Source organism: Coccidioides immitis, assembly GCF_000149335.2.
Source record: "Coccidioides immitis RS genomic scaffold supercont3.2, whole genome shotgun sequence".
In the NCBI taxonomy this organism is placed as follows: Eukaryota; Fungi; Ascomycota; class Eurotiomycetes; order Onygenales; family Onygenaceae; genus Coccidioides; species Coccidioides immitis.
This window is the reverse complement of record NW_004504309.1, coordinates 844,413-867,662: the sequence shown is the minus strand read 5'-3', so window position 1 is coordinate 867,662 and position 23,250 is coordinate 844,413. Positions and strand designations below refer to the sequence as shown.

The window sequence follows — 23,250 nt, the reverse complement described above, 5'->3', positions numbered from 1 at the left end:
TTTCTGTTTCTTTGTGACCAGAAAATAGGGGTTGGTATATGAATCATGACAAGACTTCAATGTTTTAGCTTCTAACCTGTTCTGAATGATTTTAATTAGCTTATCATGTAGAGCACAAGAAATTTGGTAAGTCTTAGTCTGCCAAGCTTCATGAGGCTCTGTCTTAATAACCTGTGGAGGCAAGTATTCAGAATGAATGCCATATAGGTCTTTGAATGACTATGCCAATGCCTCTTCACATTTATAAAGGACTGATATGAAAAATTCCTTCTTCTAACTTGTTAGTTCAAATCCAATTTTGAGCTTCTCAATTCTCTCATTTGTTAGCTGTTCTCCAACAGAAAAAGATGTAATTCTAGACCTAATGTGATCATTAAATTTACAATTAAATATGATGTATTTCTTCTCAGAATAATACTTATTCAAACAAACATCCACCTAATTATCTAGATCTTCTGGTTTGCTTCCATCAGATTTTCCAGATGCTAACAGCCTTATCTTATCAGCTTTCTGCTTATAAGCAGTGCACACTCTCCAGACTTCTGAAGAAGATGGCCTGATGTTCCAGCCACTATTGAAAATGTCAACTTGATACAATTTCTTTGTAACAAAATCATGATTTTTGTTCAGAGATGTGTAAATTGATTGAGCACTTCATGAAATAGGTTTTTGAATTAAGCTGGAATTAATATCACATGTGTAATGTTCACAGTGAGCTGTAATGCTGTCCAGATTGGGAAGTGGAGAACAGAAAATCTGAACTTCCAATGCAAAATTATTCTTGTTCTCTGATTGGTTCATTTGATTCACCAGTGTGCTGGTCAATCCAATTAGACTTAGTGCACTTTTGAATTCACCATTGCTGGAACTATGTTTCTCCTTATTACTGTAGTCATCAATACTAGTACTACTGCTAATGCTTCTGACTTCTCTATTCTTTTCAACCTTCTGACCTTCAATCTTCTCATTATTAATTCTTATACTCATTGTCTTTATTGCATTTTCTTTATCCTCATCAGGCCTTGTATTCATGGGCACCTGCCTGATTAAATACCCATTGAATCATTTAAATGATTACTGTTTGATTTATCAGTTGCATACCTCATGTTGCTCAAGCTTGGCTTAAAGTCTTCAAAAACTAGACAACATGTTTGTTTCTTGTTATAAATTTTACAGTTCACTTCTCTGTCATCTGAGGTGTTGCATCCCCAACAGGCAGCAAATTGTCAAGATCTTCCAAGAATAAGTTGCTGATCCCCTCTCTTGAATATAAGAAAAGAGATATAGATAATAATGTCTCTGATCTGAACAGGCACTTTGTCACAAAACATATAAAAAGAAGTGACTTCTCCTGTTTGAACAATCATAGTCACTTGCAGCTTATTTTTCATTAGCAGATTCAACATTTCAGTATACTTCTGAGACAACAAATTGATTTCTGAACCAGTATTGATCAATGCCATTAATTCTTGTTGGTTTATAGTGACTGGTGCATATAATGAATGCATTCCATATGCTGTTTTGGATTTTAGTACCATGGGCTTTAATGTAAGTTGACTGGAATTGATCTTTAGCTCAGGCTGAACTGGTTTGGAGACTTCAACCTTTGCATGGCTTTTGCTAGTACTGTTATTCCAACCTGATCTGAAGAATGCTTGATGAAGCTTTAATGATACATCTATAAGCTTCTTGACTGACACTTTGACCTTTCTATTGAGAATTTGATCCATTAATTCATTGGCATCTGTTGAATTACAGATCTGAGAGAATAAATGATCTGTTGCAGAATATCTTGATCTTTATTTCTTTATGATCTTGTTCTGAATTTCAGGCTTCTTCTGATTGATTGGTTCAATGTCTTCCATGATATTGTTATTGACACTAGCTTGATTATCCTGATAGATAATAAATTGTCCAGTATGCTGAGTATAGAGTATTGTAATCTTAGCTTTTTGACTGTTCTTAGCTTCTCCAACAGTTTCAACATTAACTGATGTTCTTTCTTCTAGTGGTTCATATTTCTTATCTGAATCAGATTCTCTATCAGACATTAGGTATGCAAGTTGTCCTGCTTAGATTTTCACACTGGTTAAATTTGCTGGAGATATCTCTTCTTGCTGATTGATCTTCTTTTTAGAGCTTGTTAACTCTGGAATTGCCCATTCATTCTCTTCTATAGACTGTACAATATACATGTTTGATATTCCAGATTTAGAAGTGACAACTTGATAGTTTTGACCAGAGAAATTCATGCACAAGTTCCCTTCATTATTAATATGACAGAATCTGTTATTTGCATTGGATTGATATTTGTAATACTGAGATTGATGATGTTCAGATTTTCCACAGTAAAAGCATGAGAGATATATTAAAATTTCTCCAGTTTGAGCTTCTCCTCAGTCACTAGAATGATAGCTTGTCATTGGTGAACTGTTTTGAGCCACATAAGAATTAACTAATTGTGGTTGGGTGTTCTCTTGTACTGTTGCAGAATTAGTAGTCATATTTGTTGTATAATTTGGTATGGATTTTGAAGGCTCTTCTCTCTGCAGTATATAGTACTGATTGGAATTCTCTTGTATCTGATTTGACTGTACTCTCATGGCCAATGTCAAATTTGTAAACTTGTTGGTCATCTTTTCAATTGCAGCTTTAATATTGGTGCTCTCAGAGTTCTTGGCTTTGAATTTCAATTCAGATTCTTCAGTCTTTACAGAACTAGCTGTTTTTTTTGGAGCCTCAACTGTAGAGAGTTTGTTAGCTAATTGATATTGCTTATCAAGCTTCTTCATTTTCTTCAGCTTCATTTCATCTTCTTTAAAGATCTTCTTATTCTCTTCATACTGGTTAATCAAATCCATGATTGCTTGAACAACCTTCCTAAAATCAATAGATGATATATTGTCTGAAAGATTAAGCTTTGCCTTGTCAATAATCTTATTCTGGAGCTTCTTGAGCAGTCTCTGAAGAAATCAAGACATCTTAGTGAATTCATCAAGTCTTCCATTGGCTTGTACTGTACTGGTGATAGTAGTGTATTCTCAAACATAGATGTAAATGTTGCTATTCCAAGCATGTGGTTTCTTTGTAATTGCTTAAAGATAATTCTGATGGTGAATCTTGTAAGTAATGTTCTGATCATGAAATTCATGAATAATCTCTTTAGAGAATACTTCCCAATTATCTTTCTTGTAGTCTTTTAAGGTCTTCATCCATTCTTCAATCCATGTAACACAGTACCTAGCCAACTGTTTGATAATGTTCTTAGGATTAATTACCTCATGATTCTTGCACATTTGATAAAACCTTTCAATAAACAAGATAGCATCTCTGCCATCAAACCAAGGTGCATTTGCTATGCCAGAAGAAGGTATAGAAATGTGAGAGTGAACTACAATTCTTCTGTTCTCATCTTGTGACATAGTTGTGTATGATTCTGTAGTATCTTCAATTATAGTTGATTCTGATTCTGATTTCTTGATTTCTTGATCTTTGGTCATGTCACACAGTATATTCTGTTGTTTCTCAATGATTTAATATCTTTCCAAAAAAACCTATTTTTCAGGCAAGCTTTAGATAAGAGCCATTCAAATCTAAGCTCCCTAATCTTGTTTCTAAACAAAAACCTGATTAGTACTGTATTCCTAGTTCATAAGATCTTATCTTGAAATAGTGTATTGCTTCATGTGTCTCAGAATTTGTTTTTCTTCCTTGGCAGCCATCAAATCACTGCATCATCATCTTCAGGTCTCAGCTTGGTCACCAAATGAAGCAGAATATGATGGGATGCCTTGTTAAAGTAGATGAGTTGGTTGAGATGGTGAGAGTGCAAGAAGAATGAAAAATCACAATATAGTAAGAATGGTAATGGCTGAGTAGTAAGAACAGAGAAGCATGCCTTAATGGATGCCTAAGCTTATAAGAAATAATAGTACTAAAGAGCCTGTACTAATACAGGCAGCTTTAATGAGAAACAGTGGCAAGCTTTATGAACAAGAGATCTTCATATTCTCTAACTAATAACCAAACTAGCAATAAAGAATGAGTGTGTGGAAAAGTACAAAGGTGTGTGAAGGTATTGAGTGAGATGCAGGGGTTATAGATGGTTTATATAGCTCAGAGATAGTAGCTGGGGGGGTTTTGTGCCTCAGACTGGAACAACCTTTGTTCTAATATGGTACTGGAATCCCCACTACAATACTTATCTCTTAATCTGATGACCTTCTTTTTTTCTGACCCATGTTACAGTGAATTTTCAGAAATATCAAAACTGGCACACTATTTATTGGTTTCAGTAATTCTTACACTCCATAATCAAAAAGAATACTGTAAATTGCTTTAGAGATTTTCATTCTGTTAGAGATGAGCCTATCTTCAATCTCTGCTTACTCATTTGAAATTCTATCAATTACAGAAGTACACACAAGCATCTATTATAATTCTGCTTCTTCTCTGATACTACATGACCCAGAAATAGATAAATCCAGCAGTATAATAAATGATGCCTGTAACATTTAAAGATTACTCTGAAAGATTAATAAAGAATTTAATTATTTGAATTTATACTGGAATTGCATGCAGCAATTCTGTTCTAATATTCTAATCACCAGCTCAATTTGCCTTTACAGAATTGTAAGAGATTATCACAACAGTCTGACAGAATCTACAAAGTTTAATTAATGCTGCTGCATCAGCTGTTAAGACTACTCATTCAGCAGGCACTTGAACAGAGTCTAGAGCAGCTTTCATAACCAGTACAAGATCATTTCCTGTTCCAATTGAGCTTCCAGCACTTGATTCATATGTTAAAGAGACAGATGTTTCAATTGCAGAAAATTTCAATTTAAAAAAGAAGACAAAGATAATTCAGAGCTTTAAAAACTGCTCAAATATGCATGTTGATATACATTATCCAGCACAAGCAAATAAATATGCAATTCCAAATAATTACAATATTCTTATTGGAGAGAACAAGCATCAGAAATACAAGAAGCTAGTTCAGAGAATAAACAAGTAAGATGTTAAAAAGATTCTGTTAATGCAAGAGAGCTTCAGACATATATTACTTCTACTACTTGAAGAAGCATTTGCTGATAGTGAGTCATTCTTGATTCAGTACATCTCTAATCTCTATAAGTACTGCCCAACTCTTTTTGCAGACTTACTCCAACTGAATACTAATCTGCATGAAGATGAATTTGAGATACTGAATGCTGAAGATAAAGATATTGCTGGTGAGTATTCTCTGAATCTCTGAACACAACAATCTGCAGGAAAAATGATACCAGTACTAGATATTCTGAATGCATGGCTATCTGTATTACTGAATCTCTATTTATTTTTGCAGAAACTCTAAAATGCATATAAGAAAGATTGGAATAAGCTGTCTGTAGTGGAACCAGACTCAACTGTAATATAGTTCTATAAGAATATTACTTTCTCACTTGGAGACCAGCAAATCAAACTAATGGTTAATGATTTGATTAAGTATATGCATGGAACCAGCCCCACCATTGGGCAAATTATCAGCATTTTCATTCATAAATTGCATACAAATGAAAGAGTATTCTTTTTAGTGATTCTGGTATTGGAAATGATAAGAGATCAGGTTTTAGATCTACCAATTGTGCAGGTAGATCTAGAGGGCAGCAACTACACCATTATTAGACTTCCTGTAATTAAAAAGCCAAGTCTTTACATCATACTGATTAGTGAGGCATTGAATGCCAGTGGTAATCTGATTTTCAGTAATCATGATTCCAGAACCTTTCTACTATACATCTGGGATGTTTCATTTCTCTGAGATTTGCCTGCTTTGTACATATTTGATCAAGGACTAGAAATGAATGGTGTCTGGAACTAGGATTATAGTAGTTAATTCCTGACAGTATTCCAACTAGATTCCTACTGATGTTCTCAGCAACTCTGAGAATGTTCCTGTCATTCCAAAATCATTCTACAGCAATTGGGAATGTTTCTCAGGCAGGAGAATCTTTAAAAATGAGAACTGTTTCCTATTTGGGAACAGTAAACATGTCATTCCTGCTGCAGGAACCTTTCAGGTGCTGTTTATGGTGGGTTCATTGGGGTTCCACGGTTTTTCGGGCCTACAAAATTCCGATATGGTCGGGACTCGGGCGGAAATTCGTCGGTCCCGCGTAGCCCCCTTCCAGTTTCTCCTGAATCTCCACAATCCAGGGGGATTCATACATATCAAACAAATATGTTGATTATGACTCGCGAGAAATAAAGATTTAGCATGGATAAGAATTTCTTCAAAAATACTTTCTACGGAGTAGGTAGCCGTTCGTATCATTAACATTTCTCCTAGAAGCCTCAAGCGGTTGGACATGGCAAATCGCGCACTCGGGCCATGTCGAATAGCACGCCTGGGTGAATGTCCGCAACTTTTGACATTGTCAGACAAGCTTACATTACAAACTTCATATATACATAGCATGGCTTAAAACTGGGGAAATGTTGGCAAATCAACCCATATTTATAAGAGAAAATAAGCCCCATGATAATACCACTATCGACTACCCTATGGAACATGTGAAGCTCAATTTGGGGCAGTACATAGCTGAACAGATCATTCCGCACTAACAGTTTAACTTCTTTTCTTACTCTACATGCTCACAGCCTTCAATGCTATTCTGGTAGCAACCATATATTCTGCGGCTTCTTAAATCAGGGTAGTCGAGGAGCTGCTTGGGAGGCATGGAGCTGACGGTTCGTATGGGATTCCATCACCAGTCATCATCAGACTTCTCATCGTCTATGAAACCATCAGCTTTAGATCAGGAAAATCAATAGGTGCAAAGCGCGGTCCGAAACGTAAAAGAATGTTGATACTCACCGCTTCCACTGACTTTCTGTTTCCGCTTAGCCAGAGCTTCTTGAAGAGCTCCCATCATCCCACCTGCCGGAGGAGCAGCTGATGAAGCGGCTGGGGTTTCGGTTGATGCGCCTGGTAGTACGACTGCACTTCTGTCGCGTTTTTCTGAATCTTTAACCCTCCGTAGACCTCCCCCACCAGCAGCGCGAATAGAAGCCATTAGGTCATCTTTGCCGGGAACGGGCTTGGGCATAGCCGCACTACCTGGGCGTGGTGGATGAGCCGGAGGAGCTGGAGGAGCGGCACCACCACTACTTGGAAGTGGAGGTGGAGGAGGTGGGCCGGAGCTTGACGGCATAGGGGGTGGCGGAGGAGGGGGTGGGGCCGGAGCCGCACTTGGAGGTGGAGGAGGAGGCGGAGGGGCCGGTGGTCCAGGAGCGGGCGGTCCTGAACTAGACGGAGGTGGAGGTGGAGGTGGAGGGGGTTGTGGTGTAGTGGCGGTCGAAGATGGCGGTTGTGCCTGTCGGGGAGGCGGGGGCGGAGGCGGTGTGGCAGCTGCCCGTGGGGGTGGAGGAGGAGGGACGAGTGATGGGCTGGTCGCATGGGGAGTTTTTGGTGGCAAGGGCGGTGGTTGCAGCGGGCTAACATCATGGCGAGGAGGAAGAGGTACCGGACCCCTGCTTGAAGGGGCCGGAGGAGTTGGAGATTTAATTTCACCACGGAATGGTGGTGCCGGTGGTTGCAGTCGAGATGGGCCATCTTCAGGTGTCTTGGGAGGTCTTGGTGGAGGCATAGGTGCAGCTCCTGCAGTGTGCGAACCGGAAGCGGCCCGGTTCCTTGCAGCCGGCGCACTTGTATAAGCATACTTACCAGCATCTACGATCGGCGGGGGAGCTCGGAATCTTGGCCGCAGAGGGGATGGGTCTCTCTTTGGAGATGCCGGCGGGGACTCGCGAGGCGGGGAAGGAGGAGTAGTATCTGCATGAGGTTTTCGGGGCGGTGGAGGTGGCGGCGGCGCGCCGCGACTGTTTGTGCCGCCGGTGTTTTGTGGAGTTAACGAAGCTTTGGAGGGAGGGACTGTTGGTGGAGCTGGGGGTGCCGCCTTTGGTTTTCGGGCAAGCTCTTGGGAAGGGTTCTCCGCGGACTGCTGCTGGTCGTCATTTTGTTTTGATTCTATGTATGATTTGATAAAGTCGGCGTTATTCGCAATTTGTTCCTCCGTTATTCCCATCGCTAGAAGCTCATCTAGCAACCCCTTCCAAGATGGATCAACGGTATCCATGGGGGAAGCCTTTCCGTCGGGACCTGCATGACGCACAGGAGCAGGGAGAAGCTCCGACGGCGCCGGTTTGGGTGGTATGATGGATTCTGCTGCTGCTGCTGCTGCTGGTGGTGGTGGTGTGGGAGCGGATGATGATCGATGTCCCAGAAGGCTTCCGAGTCCGAAACGGTGATGGGTTTTCCCGTTTGCTACAGGAGCAGGGCCCTGACCCCGCGCTGAAGCGAATGGAGTTGCTTTTGTCTCTTTGCTGGCATGCTTTTCCCGTTCTGAAACTTTCTTGAGGAATGTCTTCGCCTCCTTCTCGTCGGCGAAGGACAGCCCTGCAAGGCATTCTTCTAATTCGAATGTATGGAAAAAAGTTCTGTCTTGGTTGTATGAAAACCCATCGTAAAGCTCTTGGTCCCACAAGACACCTCTGCCGGAGGGCTATAGCGTAAGTGTACCTTGTCAGCTCCAAAAAGAAAAGTAGAGATGTGGGTAAGATAAGGGGCTTACCGAAATATCAACCAACTTGATCCAGAATGTGTGTCCTACCAGGTCGTTCGCGATGACCGCCGCACCTTGCAATCCAGTATATGTCCATTTATGCCGGTCCGGATACGCCACATATAATCGTGCAACGGCGGCAGTAAGGATCTTATTTGAGGGCTTCGGAACTGTGCGTCTCACGGTTTCCTTGTCCGCATCGGATAGGATCGAGGGCATCGTCGGGAATTATGGGTCAAGAAGAGGATCAGAACCGGTGGCGGTCGAAAAAAGGGAGATTTGACGATTAAACTGTAGCTTTGAGCATCACTGGGGCCATCGAGCAAACAGGCAGCCAAGTAGTCGGACGGCAGCTTGGTGAAGCCGAGCCAGATATGAGCCACAAGCGGCAATAAAGGGTGAGATTGGGAATAGAGGGAGCGGGTAATCGACCAACCACGAAAAGAGTCAAAATATGGCGTTGAGAGAAGGTAGGATGCGGTGATGTTTGGGTGTTAGTGGTCTTGTGCTTGAGCTGCGCTGCGAAACGACGTAACGCACGAAGTTGGATCATATCAAATGTTGCAGATGCCAAGAACGCCGACCCATCGGATGGAGTGCCAGGCTTGGGTACGCAGCACCAAGAAGTCGACTCTGTGTGAAGCAGGGATTAATTCGCATTTGAGCCCTGAGTGGAATTGATGATACAGTCAGAAGTGGCTGGATCGTCCAAACTGCTACAGTGAATGGACAGGCTGTTGAACAACCCCTTGCTTCACTGGCTGACAGGATGACGACAAGGTGGAATCGACTAAGTACTCCGTACATAGTTACATGACCTTTTACCCAACACGAGTGAGAGGAGCACAACAATCCGGATCAATATCTCCTTGCAAAACTACACGGTTTTCCTCAGCGATACTTTTTAGGGCAGATAATAGAACACTCGAAATTTTCACTCCATCATACTTTCACTGTCTATGCTGTCTTGACTTCTTCAACGCTCTCCTCGTCCTCCGCGGCACTGCAAAGTGCAACAAGGTACGGAGTAGACGTTTCTTGCCACTTTTAGCACTCTGACATAAGCGACAGTTGTTTGGCGCTAGATCCGGACAAAAAACCTTAATTGCGCCAGGGTGGCAAGGGAAATGCTGAGCTAATCCAGCCCAGATCCCCCACCAACTCTTTAACGATTCATCAGTATAAAGAGCCTTAAACCGTGACAACAGCACCAACCAACGAAGACAAACTTCTTCTCTCCAACAGGACCAGCATATCGCTGTAATTTACAGGTACTTTCATCCGAGAACCCGTTGCCTCGAAGAAGCACACTCTGAGTTGCTGTTAAAATGCCGAAGAATAAGGGAAAGGTAAGGATTTTCCCCTCTGATTTTAACCCCGCGTTGCCACAATGGATGCATGCGACCACGACATCGCGAGTCTCCCAGCCATGAAGGCCAGGGATGCTTAGAGGCGAGGAGATATTCGTGATAGTTATCCACCGCCTTCTTGTGGGACGCATTCCGATTTCCATCGTGGGGAAAAAAAAGAAGAAGAAGAAGAAGAAGAAAATATCAGAAGCTGACCCCCTCCTTCCGTTCACAGGGTGGTAAAAACCGACGTCGTGGAAAGAACGAGAACGACAATGAAAAGCGAGAGTTGACCTTCAAGGAAGAAGGCCAGGAATACGCCCAGGTGGTTAAGATGTTGGGCAACGGGCGCCTGGAGGCTCTTTGCTTCGACGGCGAGAAACGACTGGCACATATCCGTGGCAAACTCCGCAAGAAGGTCTGGATCAACCAGGGTGATATCATCCTTCTGTCCCTGCGAGATTACCAGGACGAGAAGGGGGATGTCATCCTCAAGTACAGCGCCGACGAGGCCAGAAGCTTGAAGGCCTATGGAGAGTTGCCAGAGAGCGCGAAGATCAACGAGACTGATACGTATGTTTCGCCTTCAATAGTCCTTCACTGTTGTGTTTTACTGACGAGGACTTTCATCTACAGATACGGCCATGAGGGTCTTGATGACAATGTCGAATTCGATGAAGACCGCGAGAGCGCCGACGAGAAGGACATCGACATCGACGAGATCTGAGCGATCTCACCCTCCAATTTCCGATACCGGTGGGGTCATATTCTTACCTGCGCGTATCTGGCTACTTATGTCGCCGAAAAAGCAGACGATTCCCCTGCCTGTCATACTACGGGTTGTCGTTGCATGATGGAAAAAGAAAATAAGTGTTACCCATTCCCATCACCAAAAAAAAAGTCAAGCGGCGAATTTAGACAGCCCTTGCGCCAGGGCTGGGAGTCGGACAATTTTTCGCGAAAAAAATGGCTACCATGTAAATATGAGCTCAGCCGGCTATTGCCCCCCTTTCTCACCACTCGATTCGTCCCTCGCCATGCCTCGCACCCTACTCGCATTTGCGGTGTCTCATGCCCGAAAGCTTCGCGGGTACTACGTCATCCCAGAATGACTGATCTAAAGTCCTCCTGCTCCATTCCGCCGATTTCATGTCCGTTTCATATATTCTTTTAACGCTACTTATGATGAGTTTCGTTTGATGGCCTTATTTCTGGTTTGCTCCTTCCCTTTGGTTTGCTTGTCATGATGTGGTGTTATGCTTTTCTAAGGTTGTTAGAATGAAGCATAGATAATGTGAGCACTGAAATCGAATGGACCGAAGATCACGTAAAAGTAGCATGTTTCATATATCATTTTCCTCGTGAGTTGCCTTTAACGACACTTGTTTGCAATGTTCTTTGGGGGTATTTGCGGGTATACTTCACAGCTTCTCCCCTGGCTCGTCATCAAAAACACTTCGCCGAAAGAATTTGACAATCATCTTGGCCTCTTGTAAGCCAACTATCTCTTTCAGCTCCTCCACCTCCATATTAGCAATTTCGTGGATATTACTCGTTCTTAGCATCAAACTCTCCACTCCGTGAGGTGTTAACCCAGGCACCGTTTCCAGCATGTCTTGTGGTAATTGATTGAACATTCGATACTCGACCCCGGCTGCAGCCATCAGCGCTTTGGGTCCTGAGGCGGATGGATCGCCGGAAATATCAAAGTCCAACCCGATTTGGACCGCTCGAATGGGATCTGGCTCCGGATCGTTCTTTTTCAGCTCAGTGAATATCTCCGCGGTCTGATGAGGGGAGGAGGACCAAATCACTTTCAAGCGGGGAAAGGCAAGAGTAAGGAGAACGAGGAGATGTTGAGTGGATCTTGGGTTAGTCGGGTTGATAATGTTTCCAGATGAGAAAGAGGGCGCGGAGAACGAGGTGGGATTGTCAGCAACGAAAGCACTGGGCGCAGTTGATGACGTGAAAGCATCAAATGTGAATGACTTGTTTTGATCGAATTCAATTAGGAGTACGGGGGTTTTGTAGTACTGAAGCATAGTTTCAGCTTGGTTGTATAGTCGGCCGGTTTTCAACGAGCTAATCAAGTCGCGAATAGATTTTCGTTCAACGCAGATGTCTGGACTGAGGATGTAGTCGCCGACGGTCAACTGGCAGGGAACTAAGACCATGCTATGGCCATGAAGCAGTGATGCGAGCGGGCTCCTGAATTCTCTAACATCAACGACAACCGTCGGTGGAGCCGCAGTAGCAGCCAGGCGACCGCCACCAGCAATACGGGTATTCACGGTGCGAAGAAATTGTTCCTGGGGATCTTCAAGGTTTTTATCGTGTGTGAGGCTCATGGCCATAGACTATCACCAAAGTTAGCTAAATTTTGGGACGGCAAGTAAGGATACATACCCCTTTTTCCTTGATGAGTTTTGTAAAAGCATCCTTCTCACGCCTCACAGCACTTAAATAACGTTGCTCTTCGACAGAGCCCCCATAATACATGAAGTATACCCGTACATTTCTGTCCGTGTGGGAACTGCGATATACTTCTACTCTGCGAATGAACGCTGCATCCGGTTCGTACATGACGATATACCTCGGCCTCGCTTCTTCCAGGATATGCTCATCCATGTCTCCATCATACGCGTGGATGATGACTAAATCCTCCATGTCGAGAAGCTCGTAATAGTCATCCATGTCATGCAGCTCATCAACGACAGTATCCTCTTTCTCAGCTTCTTCGGGCTTAGTAGGCTGAAGAGCCCCATCAAGAAGGGTGGATACCTGGGTTGTATCATCCGTTTCTTCTTGGACGGTAGAGTTCGGAGCTCTGCCAGAGTTTGAGGCTGCAGAGCTGCTGCCCCTTACCCTTCGTCTTTTGTTTAGTGGTGCTCTTTCAGGCTTCCTGTCTTTGGTGGCAGAAGTATACCCTGGCACTTCTGTTGGCTGGCTTTGTTTCGCGTTTATGCCGTAAAGACTATTCCGAACTTTGGCAAAATCCCTCTTCCATGATATGTAGTCACGAAGCTTTCTTCGCATCATGAATTCGGCTGATGGACAGCTTTCCATATCTTCTGAAGAATCCTCAACCCTGGATTGACCTTCTTTCGCTGCGTAGACTCTAACATACATCGTATGAAGATACTCACGTACTTGCCGGCATGCCTTGCGATCACTACACATGATGAGAATCGTACGATTTGAATCATCGCTCGGTCTTGGATTTAGGTGTAAATCACGATCAATTTCGTTTAGCACATCCACAAGAACTGACCATTTTGGCTGCTCTTCAAGAACAGGTTCTAAAGAAGCGGGTATCTTTGACAACGGATCTGAAAGTTTAGCTCGGGTATCAAGTTTGCCACGATAAACTCGAGATCTGGCGGTTTGAAGGAGGACATGGGCAGCTTCAAGATAAAGCCATGGAGAATACGTCTGCTTTGTATACCCAGGCGGAGGGGAATGAGCTGCTATCACGGTGTCAATATACTTGATAAGTGACACGGCGTCATCCGTGAGAAGAAGACTAGCCAGCAAATCAGATTCTTGTCCACAAGAAAGATAAGACGGGAGTCCCACTGCAAGATATTCTTCAAAATGGTTAAATCACTAACGATCTGCTTGGTCTTTACGCTGACGCGATGCCAATTTGGGTCCAACTGCCGTTGGATCACAACATCAAAATTCTTTTGCAAGGCACTTTCTACATTCCAATCGTCGATGTCGAGAACTGGATTAGACTTTTTAAGTTCTCTTATGCTGACTTCAACACATTCTAGAACCGCATTTTGAATCTCTCTCATCTTGTCTGTCATTGGAATCTCGAGTTCAATAACTTCCGCTCTTTTGCGGCCCTCAAGCGATTCAGCAACGGTAACCTGAAAGCGAGGCCACAGAGAAGTTTTTTGAAGAAACAAATTCCGGAGCATGTTAGCCAATGGTGAGAACCCAGTTGTGAAAGGCTCAGGAGTGTCTGAAAATGCTTTTAAAAAACCAGCTTTATTGAACTGGCGATACACTCTGATAATAAAAGCTTCCAGAGAAGTTGAAACTACCCTGACATCATGTTTTAGCAAGTCACTTAAGTAGATGCTATTTAGAGCCGCACCTTTCCGCATGTAGAATGACCATTCCTGTAATGGTTTCCGGGTCCAGGAGTTCTAAATCATATTAACAATGAGCTTGCACTAACATGCAAGAGACATACTTGATAGCAAGTCAACAATCAAAATCCGTGAGGTCACACTCAATATACCACCTTGAGCATAAAGCTTCTGTCTTTGGTGTAATTAGCACCAGGCAGCAGGACACCTATCACTCCACACATACCTCATAGAAACCGTGGCTTTGTCTGTATTGATGACTTTGAGACCTCTTGCCAATGGAGTCTTACTGACTGCATAATGTTCTGCCAGGGCTGTATGTATGGATTGAAACAGATCAGTGTTGTTTTGGAAGCGCTGTAATGCGAGTGCACTAACAGACCTTCACCAATCCACTCATTTTCACGGTCGTTTGCACCAATCACGAGAACTAAGTTGTTCCCTGCAGCATCATATGCATGCAAAAGATTTGTCACAATGCGCAAGAGCCCCAGTCCCTGGGCCAGGATGACCAGCTTGTCTTCCGTCCGAAGCTCCTGGAAGACATCTTGTTGATATTGCTTTGCGTGGGAGTCAGAGACTAACTGTTGATACACTAATGAACAAGAATGCCATATCAGCTCATACTTACCAAAGGTAGTGATAATTTCACCAATGGACTGGTGTTTCCCGACGACATCAGGTTAGTGTATCACCATGGTGAACGTGTACAGCTTGCAGGTTGACGCTGGTCACTGGCGGCGCTGACATCAACCAAGAAAGCCACGTGAAGGATGACTAACGCCAAGCCACATTGTCATAAAGCAGCATTGTCTCAGTTCCCCTTTTAGATAAGGGCGGCTGGCGTCAGTGCATTGGCGTAAGCAACGACCTGTAGCTGTGAAGGGAGGCAGGCAGGCAGGCAGGAGTCTCAGATGACAACACACTGAATCCCACCCTTTTCATTTGATGACAGCTGCAGCTCTCTGAGCCCCTAGTTAATTGGCAGATGTGCTTTGATCCTACTTTGTAATTTTTGAAAGGATATTCAGCCCAGCTCCCCAAAGATGCTGGTGTCCCTGACTGTTGGGAAGGTTGACGCAGGCGTCGCAGTCCTCCTAACCCAAGACAACCGACTTGTGCGTGCCCAATTTCACAACCATTCAGCCAGTCAGGCCCCAATATAGCTCTATTCTTGTCTTCTGCTTTCTTCTCTTCTTGGGCATCTTGCTAACCCCTGAGATTTAGATTGAGTTTCCATCCGTCCTCTTGCCTAGCGACATCACCTCTGGCAGCATTGTTGATATCACTGTATCGCGAAACCTAGCCGCCGAAGCTTCCAGTGTGTCGGCGTTCCAATCTCTTCAAAAGCGCATTCTTCACACCTATGGGATCAATACGCCATCAGCCCCCGTACTACGACTTAAAAATGCGACACAGACATCGCTTGTCCTTGAATGGGATCCTATCAACCTAGCCACAGCCTCGCTCAAGTCCCTATCCCTGTATCGCAATGATTCTAAGGCAGGATCTATCCCTCGACCGTTGGAAATGCGCAGCACAAAGATTAGCGGACTTGCCATTGACACTGAATACACCTTTCACCTTGTCCTGCGCACGTCCGCGGGCACATTTAGTTCTCAGAAATTAGTGTGCCGAACGCACAAAATGACAGATCTATCTGGAATCACTGTCACTCCGGGTATTATGCCGCCAGAGATGAGAACCTCACTTGAGAACGCGGTCGAACGAATTGGTGCGAAAATCGTGGATTCGATACAAATAGACACCACACACTTTGTCTGTACGGAAGGCAGAGGCCCTTCATGGGAGAAAGCTGTTGAGATGAACATTCCAGTTGTGCGACCAGAGTGGGTCGATGGCTGCGAGCGAGAGGGCACCATTGTCAGTGTTCGGGGATATTACTTAAATGCGGATCCGAAATTGAGGCAGATAGGGCCTGGTGTCGGTGCTCATCAAAACCGACAGCATGCTATTTTGAATTCATCCGGTGCCGCGAGTGTAAAGAGTCAGAACCGCGGAAGTATATCTCAATCGCCGCCTGAACTCAAACCAGAGCACCGTGAGCCTCCAGTAACCCCTTTCCCGGGCGGTCCACAGAATAAAATGCCGCACAACGGTACCGATTCGGATGAAGATGAACCTCCTCCGGCTCCTCCAAAAGACAATGAAGACAAAATGCCCACCCCTTCGTCTGATGCCGATAAACGTACAGCGGAAGGTAATGATGATGATGATGATGATAATGATACCGAGAAAGTCGAAGAGAATGGAATCAGTGAAGTGATCACCAACGGCAATGAAGCACCTAAATCACCTGAGCCCCTGTCCTCTGAGCCGCAGCCAGAAGAGGACCAAGGAAAGCCCCCTGAACCGTCAGGCAACCGCCCTGGCTCAGCGAAGGGTAAAGACAGCAGCGCGAAAAGAAACGGAAATGGGTCAGAAGGAGAAATGGATGACGTTCCCTTATAAAACGACAATCCATAGATTTTTGTTCTCTTCTCTTGTATCGCTTTCCAACACTACGCTTTGAATCTGATTTTATGGGACGTTGTTATTAACGCAGCGACATTCGCAAGCTCCTCAGTATCGTATTCTTTAATTTATCTCTGATTCGTCCTTTGTTATTTCTTCTCCGCCTTTGTATACACATGTTCCCTTTTTGTTTATCGAGACCTTGAATAGCACCTTGTCACAGCAGATGTATTATGAACTCTTAAGCTATTCTAATATACTTATCTTTGTTTCTGTATCTAGTGGAAATGCTATCGAGAAGTAGACCAAACCCCTGCATCTGTGCATTCCCCACTTATAACATTGCTTTGGTTGTATCACTGAAGCCTTCAGCATCCTTCTTTGCCCACTCTCTTAGCAACCTCCGTATAATCTTTCCGCTAGGCAATCTTGGTACTGCTTCTATAAACGTAACTCCACCCATTAGCTGCTTATGCTTGGCGACCCGTGCTTTTATGAAAGCTTGAATATCAGCTGGTGGTATCTTGCTTTGTGCACCGGGTTTCAGGTGCACATATGCGCGGGATATTCCTCCTCCTTCCTAAATTCGACAGGTCTGAGTTGGCTTCGACCGAACAGATAAAATCTACAGTAGAGACCGGAACTTACAACATGATTCCGGCGACTCCGGCATCTTCGACATCATCATGCTCGAGGATGATTGCTTCGAGTTCTGCGGGAGCGACTTGTAGACCATTCACCTATAAGTTCCTGGATCAAACATCTCATTAATAGATTAATTTTTGGATTCTCCGCGTCAGTCCAAATTGGTGCATCGGATGCAATTGTGCCTTGGAGAAACAGGTAAGTGAGAATGTCCGTTTTTGGTATATCGAGCGGCGGAAATTGGGGTGAAAGAGGCATTTTCAAAATCAGTATTATTCCAAAGAAAGAAGTACGGGGAATTTAATTCTTGAGTTTTCGAGGTGATGAGAGACCTGAAGGAGGAACTGTGCGGCTGGCACCGACGAAGATCGATCGCTCTTCGACTCACTCATCCTGAGGCAAACATGGCTAGGGGATATGATAATGTCAAAATGGGGCTCGAACGACCCCCTTTTCATTATTTATGAACCCAGGCTCTCAGCTGAGGATGGGAGCATTTCTCCCTAAATTTTAGTTGATAGATTGGGCCAAGTGCTTTGTATTGTAGCTGGGTTCCGCCTTGATGGCAAGGTCGCCATCAACGAAGATGTGGATTTATACCCGAATACTACTCAGTAGGCGCCGGCGGATTCACGCCGCACGGGGGGACTACGTTCCTCATACCAACAACGGAGGGGTAACTATCCCCGCATGAGAACGGGATAGCCCTTAACCAGAGAAATTAGAGTCCCAACTTGGCCTATTGACCTAGCGCATAAGTTATTGAAACATCAGCAAATACTGAAAGATAGGGGGATAGAAAATAAAAGGGAGATACCCTACCCGGCATAGAGCCTTTGCCTTGGACAGGGGTAGCATTTAGTTTGGAGTAAACTGTAGCAATGAATTTCAGATATGATAAAACTTTTCAGTGTACTCCGTATGGGGGTGGGTGAGTCCGCATCGAAGAAAAGCGCCTGGGGAAATGATGGAGACCCAAGAGGTACACAAACGAGAATTATCAAAAAAGGAGCAAAAAATCAAGGCCAGAGAGCGTAAAACCAAAAAAGGAGCAAAAAATCAAGGCCAGCGAGCGTAAAACCAAAAAAAGCAAAAAAGATGATTTCTCCCCGACAGGGAGTCGAACCCTGGTCTCCCGCGCTTGTTAATTGTTAACAAATGACAAGCGGAAATCATAACCGTTAGACCATCGAGGATTTGTTGGTGCACACTTAAGTTCACTCACTTACTTAAGGAGTTTGAAACAGTGCCGTCATCCAGGAGCGCAAGGGAAATATTTCCGTGTTCACATAGTTTGAAATCCGAGTAAACCGGCACGAATCGGCTCTAATGATGAAGCCGAAGACTAGAATTCGAGAACTCGCAAGGGCCCTCGTCTCCATGCCCGTTGCTTTCAGTGGTTTTCCTGGTGAAATTCGGGACATCCCCCGGCCCATGCAGCCACCAACAAAGAACCCGTTCCAATATTCTCTACCCAGCCCGACCTGCCTTCTTGGGCCGGGAGCGCTCGATCCAATCCAATGAGCAGGGTCTCTTGGGTTGCATGGCTGATTCTATCCCGCAGCCTGGGAGGTTCTCCCAGACGGCTGATGTGTTGTTTTCCAGGCCACCACCACAGAAATAAAACGGTGAGTTAAATTAATTCATCTCAACTGTAGTTTCCATATATCCACCTTTAGAGATATAGCAAGCAGCCTTCCCACCTCGTTAGCACGGAAATTTCTCATCTTTTCTTTTTACTTCGATGCAATGGTGATTTCTGTGCGCTCTCTGCTGCAATGCATTGCATCCGGACTCTTCCTGATTCCGCTGCCTGCAACTGTTTGTGCAGGTATGTGACAAGCTAAATGCTTCGAATAAAGCATTAATTTAAATCTCACATAGTTGGTTCGGAAGGTCAGTCGTGCAAGTACCCGTCATTGATTGACGCGACCGCCGAGGAGCTCCAGGATGGCTTGTCCCGCAAATGTTTTACCAGCGTTGACTTGGTCAATGTCAGTGTTAATTTTGAGACCTAATTCAATGATAGTCACTAAATGACTGGTGTATCCCGTAGGCGTATTCTATGAGAATTAAGGAAGTGAACGACACCTTGCATGTCGTCTCGGAGTTGAACCCGGACGCTCTTGAGACCGCTAAAAAGCTTGACCGGGAGCGACACAGAGAGAATATCAGAGGGTGTGTATAAATTAACAGCAGACGTTCATTTCGGTCTAACACGCAAGTTCAGTCCTTTGCATGGTTTACCGATTCTACTAAAGGGTAACATCGGTACCCGTGACAAACTCCAAACCACTGGTAAGTAGCGCCTGCTGACACATGTGTCCTCCACATACATTGGGTTAAACGACTAGGTGCTAATTTCTGTACATATAGCTGGCTCCTATGCTCTTCTGAATACAAAACTCCCCGAGGATTCAACCGTGGCAAAGAAATTACGAGATGCCGGTGCAATCATTTTGGGAAAAGTAGGGCTTTCTGAATGGGCGAATTTCCGGTCTACCAACAGCACCAATGGATGGAATGCATATGGAGGTCAGGTCACTGGCGCTTATTACCCTAATCAGGACCCCAGCGGAAGCTCAAGCGGTAGTGGAGTGGCATCCGATCTTGGTTTAGCCTGGGCAACTCTGGGCACAGAAGTATGTTCTCCTGTTTCTATTTTACACCCGTGTGGCTTTGTGGATCAGTTATATTAACTTTTGATAAGACAAGCGGAAGCATAGTGTCTCCAGGCTCATCTAACAATATCGTCGGGCTTAAGCCAACAGTCGGCCTGACCTCTCGGTACCTTGTCATTCCAATCAGCGCCCATCAGGACACGATTGGGCCTATGACGAGAACGGTCAAAGATACAGCTGTGCTTCTCCAAGCCATTGCAGGGGAAGACACAAATGATAATTACACCTCTGCTATCCCGTTCTCCAATCTACCAGATTATGTTTCGGCATGCAAACTCACTGCGCTAGAGGGAAAGCGTATCGGCGTTCCATCTAATGTTCTAGAATCATTCGGCAAAAACCCTACAAATAAACCTGTTCTAGATGCTTTTCGCTCTGCGCTTTCAATCATGGAGAGCGCAGGGGCTATCATTGTTAAGGATACTAATTTCACTGCCTATCAAGAATTCGTGACTAGTGACATCCCCGGCAGTGTCCTTAATGCAGATTTTATCAGCGATCTCGCACGCTACTTCTCCCAGCTGGAAGCTAACCCGCAAAACATACACAGTCTGGCTGACGCTCGCAAGTTTACTCAGTCCTCGCCCTTCGAGCAATACCCAAACCGCAACACTGAGACTTGGGACCTCGCCCTCGAGCAAGGATTCAACAACACCTCCCCTGAATTTTGGCCTTTGTATCAGAAGAACCTCTACTTCGGTGGCGAAGGCGGCCTCCTTGGTGCTCTTGAGCGACATAACCTTGATGCTACGGTGCTTCCAACTGATGCTGCCTACCCGGTTCCCGGTGTCATTGGTACCCCAGTGATCAGTGTGCCGCTTGGCGCGTATCCCGAAGATCAGAAAGTTGAGCACGAACCGCGTAGAGAACTCGTTACAGTTAGCCCTGGCTTTCCGTTCGGAATTGGTTTTATGGGAAAGCATTGGAGCGAGCAGGAATTGATTGGCATGGCGTATGCGTTCGAACAGAAAACCAAGGCCCGAGCTGAGTTGAAGAGGTACATTGAGCCCAAGTTCGAGCTGAACCATAACTAAAATTACAAAATATTCTTGGTTGTCTGGGGGCTTGCTTTCACTTCTTTCAGGCATCCCAAGCTTCTGTATACTTTGGCTTCCATGCACTGGATATACAAACACATGATATGATCTTAGATGATTTTGGTAGTTTAGTTTCTAACAGCCCCCACCTGGACTGTTTCTCTAGTTATTTAAGCAAGGGACATCAAAAGAAACAACTTTCCCCAGATGCATTCCTGCATCTCTTGCTAATTTTCCCTGGTGCGCGCAACCAAACAAGCAACAGAGATGGTCAGTCGCGACAAGGTTTTCGACCATGAACAACAGATCTAGAAATGTGTTAATCGCATACCAGTGTCAAACATGCAGAGGAACTCACATCTCACAGTATGAATGGATTGCATTATCCCGTAATGCTTTTCTCATTCTGTCTTGGATATCTTTGACTTGTTCCGTACTCCACTACATTCATCAATAATTTGATACTTGTGTCAAAACAATCCACTCCACAAGAAAAGAAACCATATGATGCCGAATTCTAGCATGACACCTACCATTAATACCTCTGGCAGTAGCCTTGCCGAGCAATCTTCCACCCCTTCCTCTAAATATAAGCGCATAACCTTCCCCAGCTCTTTCAACCTCGGATTCTCCGGCCATTCGCCAATCGGACACTTGAATCGATGCTCAGTAACGTCCTCAAAACCGGCAGCAATGATTTTTGACTTCGCCTCGTCAACTGTGCGGAATGATTTACAAAGAGCATCACCGGCGTCAAAGAAGGCGCGGGCCCACTCTTCCATGACAGTTCCGTCGGTAGAATGGTCATCTGATTTTGCATTGACGCTTAGTTCGGCTTGTTCGATGTATCCGCCGGGCTTTAAGTGGCTATTGAGAAGAAAACATGTCAGCACTCTTAGAAAGAGCACGGCTTTATCCATGAAGCCAAAATGGCAGACCTTTTTAGGTAGAACACATACTTTATTGCTCGCATATAGAACTCATCCCAGTCTGACACGGAGCCGTACAAGCCTCGAACATGGATAAAGTCGAAGCTTTCTAGAGCATACAGCCATTCGTCGCAGCAGTCGTCAATTTCGAAAGACAAATTTGGCGGGACTAGAGTTGGTTGGATTGGAGAGAGATCTGTGCCGGTTACTGCTGAGGATGGATGTCTATCGGCGAATTCTCTAACACAAAATATAAATAAAAAAAATCAGAGCTCCTTTGTACTATGGTGTCAGCAGTAGATACGAACATGGCCCATATTCCTGAAAGGCTATTAGCTTGTAAATTAAAATCGATCTTAAAACAATGTGAGAGGACACACCAGTTCCAGTACCAATGTCAATTACACGCTGTGATTAAAACATCAACACCTAGTTTTGAGTGGTGTTACGGTGTGGTTTCCCTTACTTGTGGGTTCTTCGGTATCGGAGCGAGGTATAACTTTCCACGAAGGAGAAGTTTGTAGAGATAGTGACTTATGGCGCATAGAATTAGGTATCAATTCCATTCCTACAAAAAGCAGAATTCAGCGGCATACCCGAGATCTGCGTGCCATTTGGCTTTCTCGTCGTTGGGTCCCCTGATCAATCACTCAGCCACAAGTGGATTCATTGATCTCCAGGAAGTGCCACAGAAAGGTATCTGGAACTCACCAGTATGATCCAGAATGATACGCATGATATCTTCTTCCGTTCTCGTATTGATAGTCCATGATACTCGAACGAAGCGTTTCAGTCTCTCTTTTTAAAAGCAAGGACTAATTAGTTTGTGCAATTTTTAGTCTCAAAGCACGCCAACAACCATACGGGTATATATCCTCGCCTAGGGTGGAATCTCTGTCATCGTCGTAACTCTTGAAAAGAGACATTGTCAGCAAAAGCTATAGGTGGTGGCTCCTGAGGAAAGGAAGTTTCACAATTGCGATATCCTCGTCAATTTCTGCCATAACGATCAAGTGGATGGATGAGCATCTTCGATTCCTACATCTCTTGAAGATCGCCGTTTAACAAGCAGCGATTTTTGCCTCTTTCCTCCGTAGATTTACACACTGAAAACAATACTGCCGATGGGTGGGTGATTAAAGGATTTGAATGCCAGGTGATGATGTAAGTGACACCGACGGCGTGGTTAAGCGCAGCGGCCAAGTGGGGAGGCCCGAGCTTATTCTGACAATTCCCCGCGTTGCCTGTCGGCCAACGAGAGCTTCCGTCCAGACTTTTTGCGAAAATGAAGTCCTCGCGACTTCCCCGGTGGTAGTTCTCAAACCCCGGATCCTGAGTTTTAATTGTACTGTATGGCACACTAATAAATGCACAAGAAAAAGAAAGTAAAAGGTAAATTTCATGGAACGATCTGTCACTCGCTGCCTT

The 23,250-nt window shown here is 44.5% G+C and overlaps 6 protein-coding genes and 1 non-coding gene across 7 annotated transcripts; 3 read left to right on the top strand and 4 right to left on the bottom strand.

Annotated features, from left to right (window-relative positions):
- Positions 1-6,696: 6,696 nt before the first annotated feature.
- On the bottom strand, positions 6,697-9,019 carry CIMG_05779 (actin associated protein Wsp1). Its single transcript, XM_001241882.2, has 3 exons — positions 8,616-9,019; positions 6,860-8,546; positions 6,697-6,778 (listed from the first exon to the last, which is right to left on the bottom strand). The coding sequence occupies exons 1-3, from the start codon at positions 8,823-8,825 to the stop codon at positions 6,750-6,752; spliced, it is 1,926 nt and encodes a 641-aa protein (XP_001241883.1). The 5' UTR covers positions 8,826-9,019; the 3' UTR covers positions 6,697-6,749.
- A 785-nt stretch (positions 9,020-9,804) lies between these two features.
- On the top strand, positions 9,805-11,288 carry CIMG_05778 (eukaryotic translation initiation factor 1A). Its single transcript, XM_001241881.2, has 3 exons — positions 9,805-9,955; positions 10,191-10,528; positions 10,592-11,288. Exons 1-3 carry the CDS (start codon positions 9,935-9,937, stop codon positions 10,680-10,682), a joined length of 450 nt encoding a protein of 149 aa, XP_001241882.1. The 5' UTR covers positions 9,805-9,934; the 3' UTR covers positions 10,683-11,288.
- CIMG_05777 (DNA repair protein (rad1)) lies at positions 11,280-14,753 on the bottom strand. The gene is made up of 8 exons (XM_001241880.2): positions 14,687-14,753; positions 14,438-14,615; positions 14,282-14,369; positions 14,160-14,230; positions 14,061-14,112; positions 13,532-14,008; positions 12,362-13,478; positions 11,280-12,312 (listed from the first exon to the last, which is right to left on the bottom strand). Exons 1-8 carry the CDS (start codon positions 14,732-14,734, stop codon positions 11,377-11,379), a joined length of 2,967 nt encoding a protein of 988 aa, XP_001241881.2. The 5' UTR covers positions 14,735-14,753; the 3' UTR covers positions 11,280-11,376.
- A 149-nt stretch (positions 14,754-14,902) lies between these two features.
- CIMG_05776 (chitin biosynthesis protein) lies at positions 14,903-16,841 on the top strand. The gene is made up of 2 exons (XM_001241879.2): positions 14,903-15,173; positions 15,283-16,841. Exons 1-2 carry the CDS (start codon positions 15,102-15,104, stop codon positions 16,525-16,527), a joined length of 1,317 nt encoding a protein of 438 aa, XP_001241880.1. The 5' UTR covers positions 14,903-15,101; the 3' UTR covers positions 16,528-16,841.
- A 1,439-nt stretch (positions 16,842-18,280) lies between these two features.
- On the bottom strand, positions 18,281-18,371 carry CIMG_15041. Its single transcript has one exon. It is a non-coding gene; the product is annotated as a tRNA-Asp (tRNA).
- Positions 18,372-18,531: 160 nt separating this feature from the next.
- On the top strand, positions 18,532-21,084 carry CIMG_05773 (amidase). Its single transcript, XM_001241876.2, has 5 exons — positions 18,532-19,071; positions 19,232-19,353; positions 19,406-19,473; positions 19,552-19,817; positions 19,886-21,084. Exons 2-5 carry the CDS (start codon positions 19,241-19,243, stop codon positions 20,888-20,890), a joined length of 1,452 nt encoding a protein of 483 aa, XP_001241877.2. The 5' UTR covers positions 18,532-19,071; positions 19,232-19,240; the 3' UTR covers positions 20,891-21,084.
- Positions 21,085-21,164: 80 nt separating this feature from the next.
- On the bottom strand, positions 21,165-22,826 carry CIMG_05772 (methyltransferase; the record flags this gene model as incomplete). The annotated part of the gene is made up of 11 exons (XM_001241875.2): positions 21,165-21,201; positions 21,252-21,334; positions 21,427-21,760; positions 21,853-22,062; positions 22,131-22,143; positions 22,203-22,230; positions 22,289-22,355; positions 22,419-22,460; positions 22,534-22,620; positions 22,687-22,733; positions 22,797-22,826. The coding sequence occupies 11 exons, from the start codon at positions 22,824-22,826 to the stop codon at positions 21,165-21,167; spliced, it is 978 nt and encodes a 325-aa protein (XP_001241876.2).
- Between the last annotated feature and the right edge of the window lie 424 nt (positions 22,827-23,250).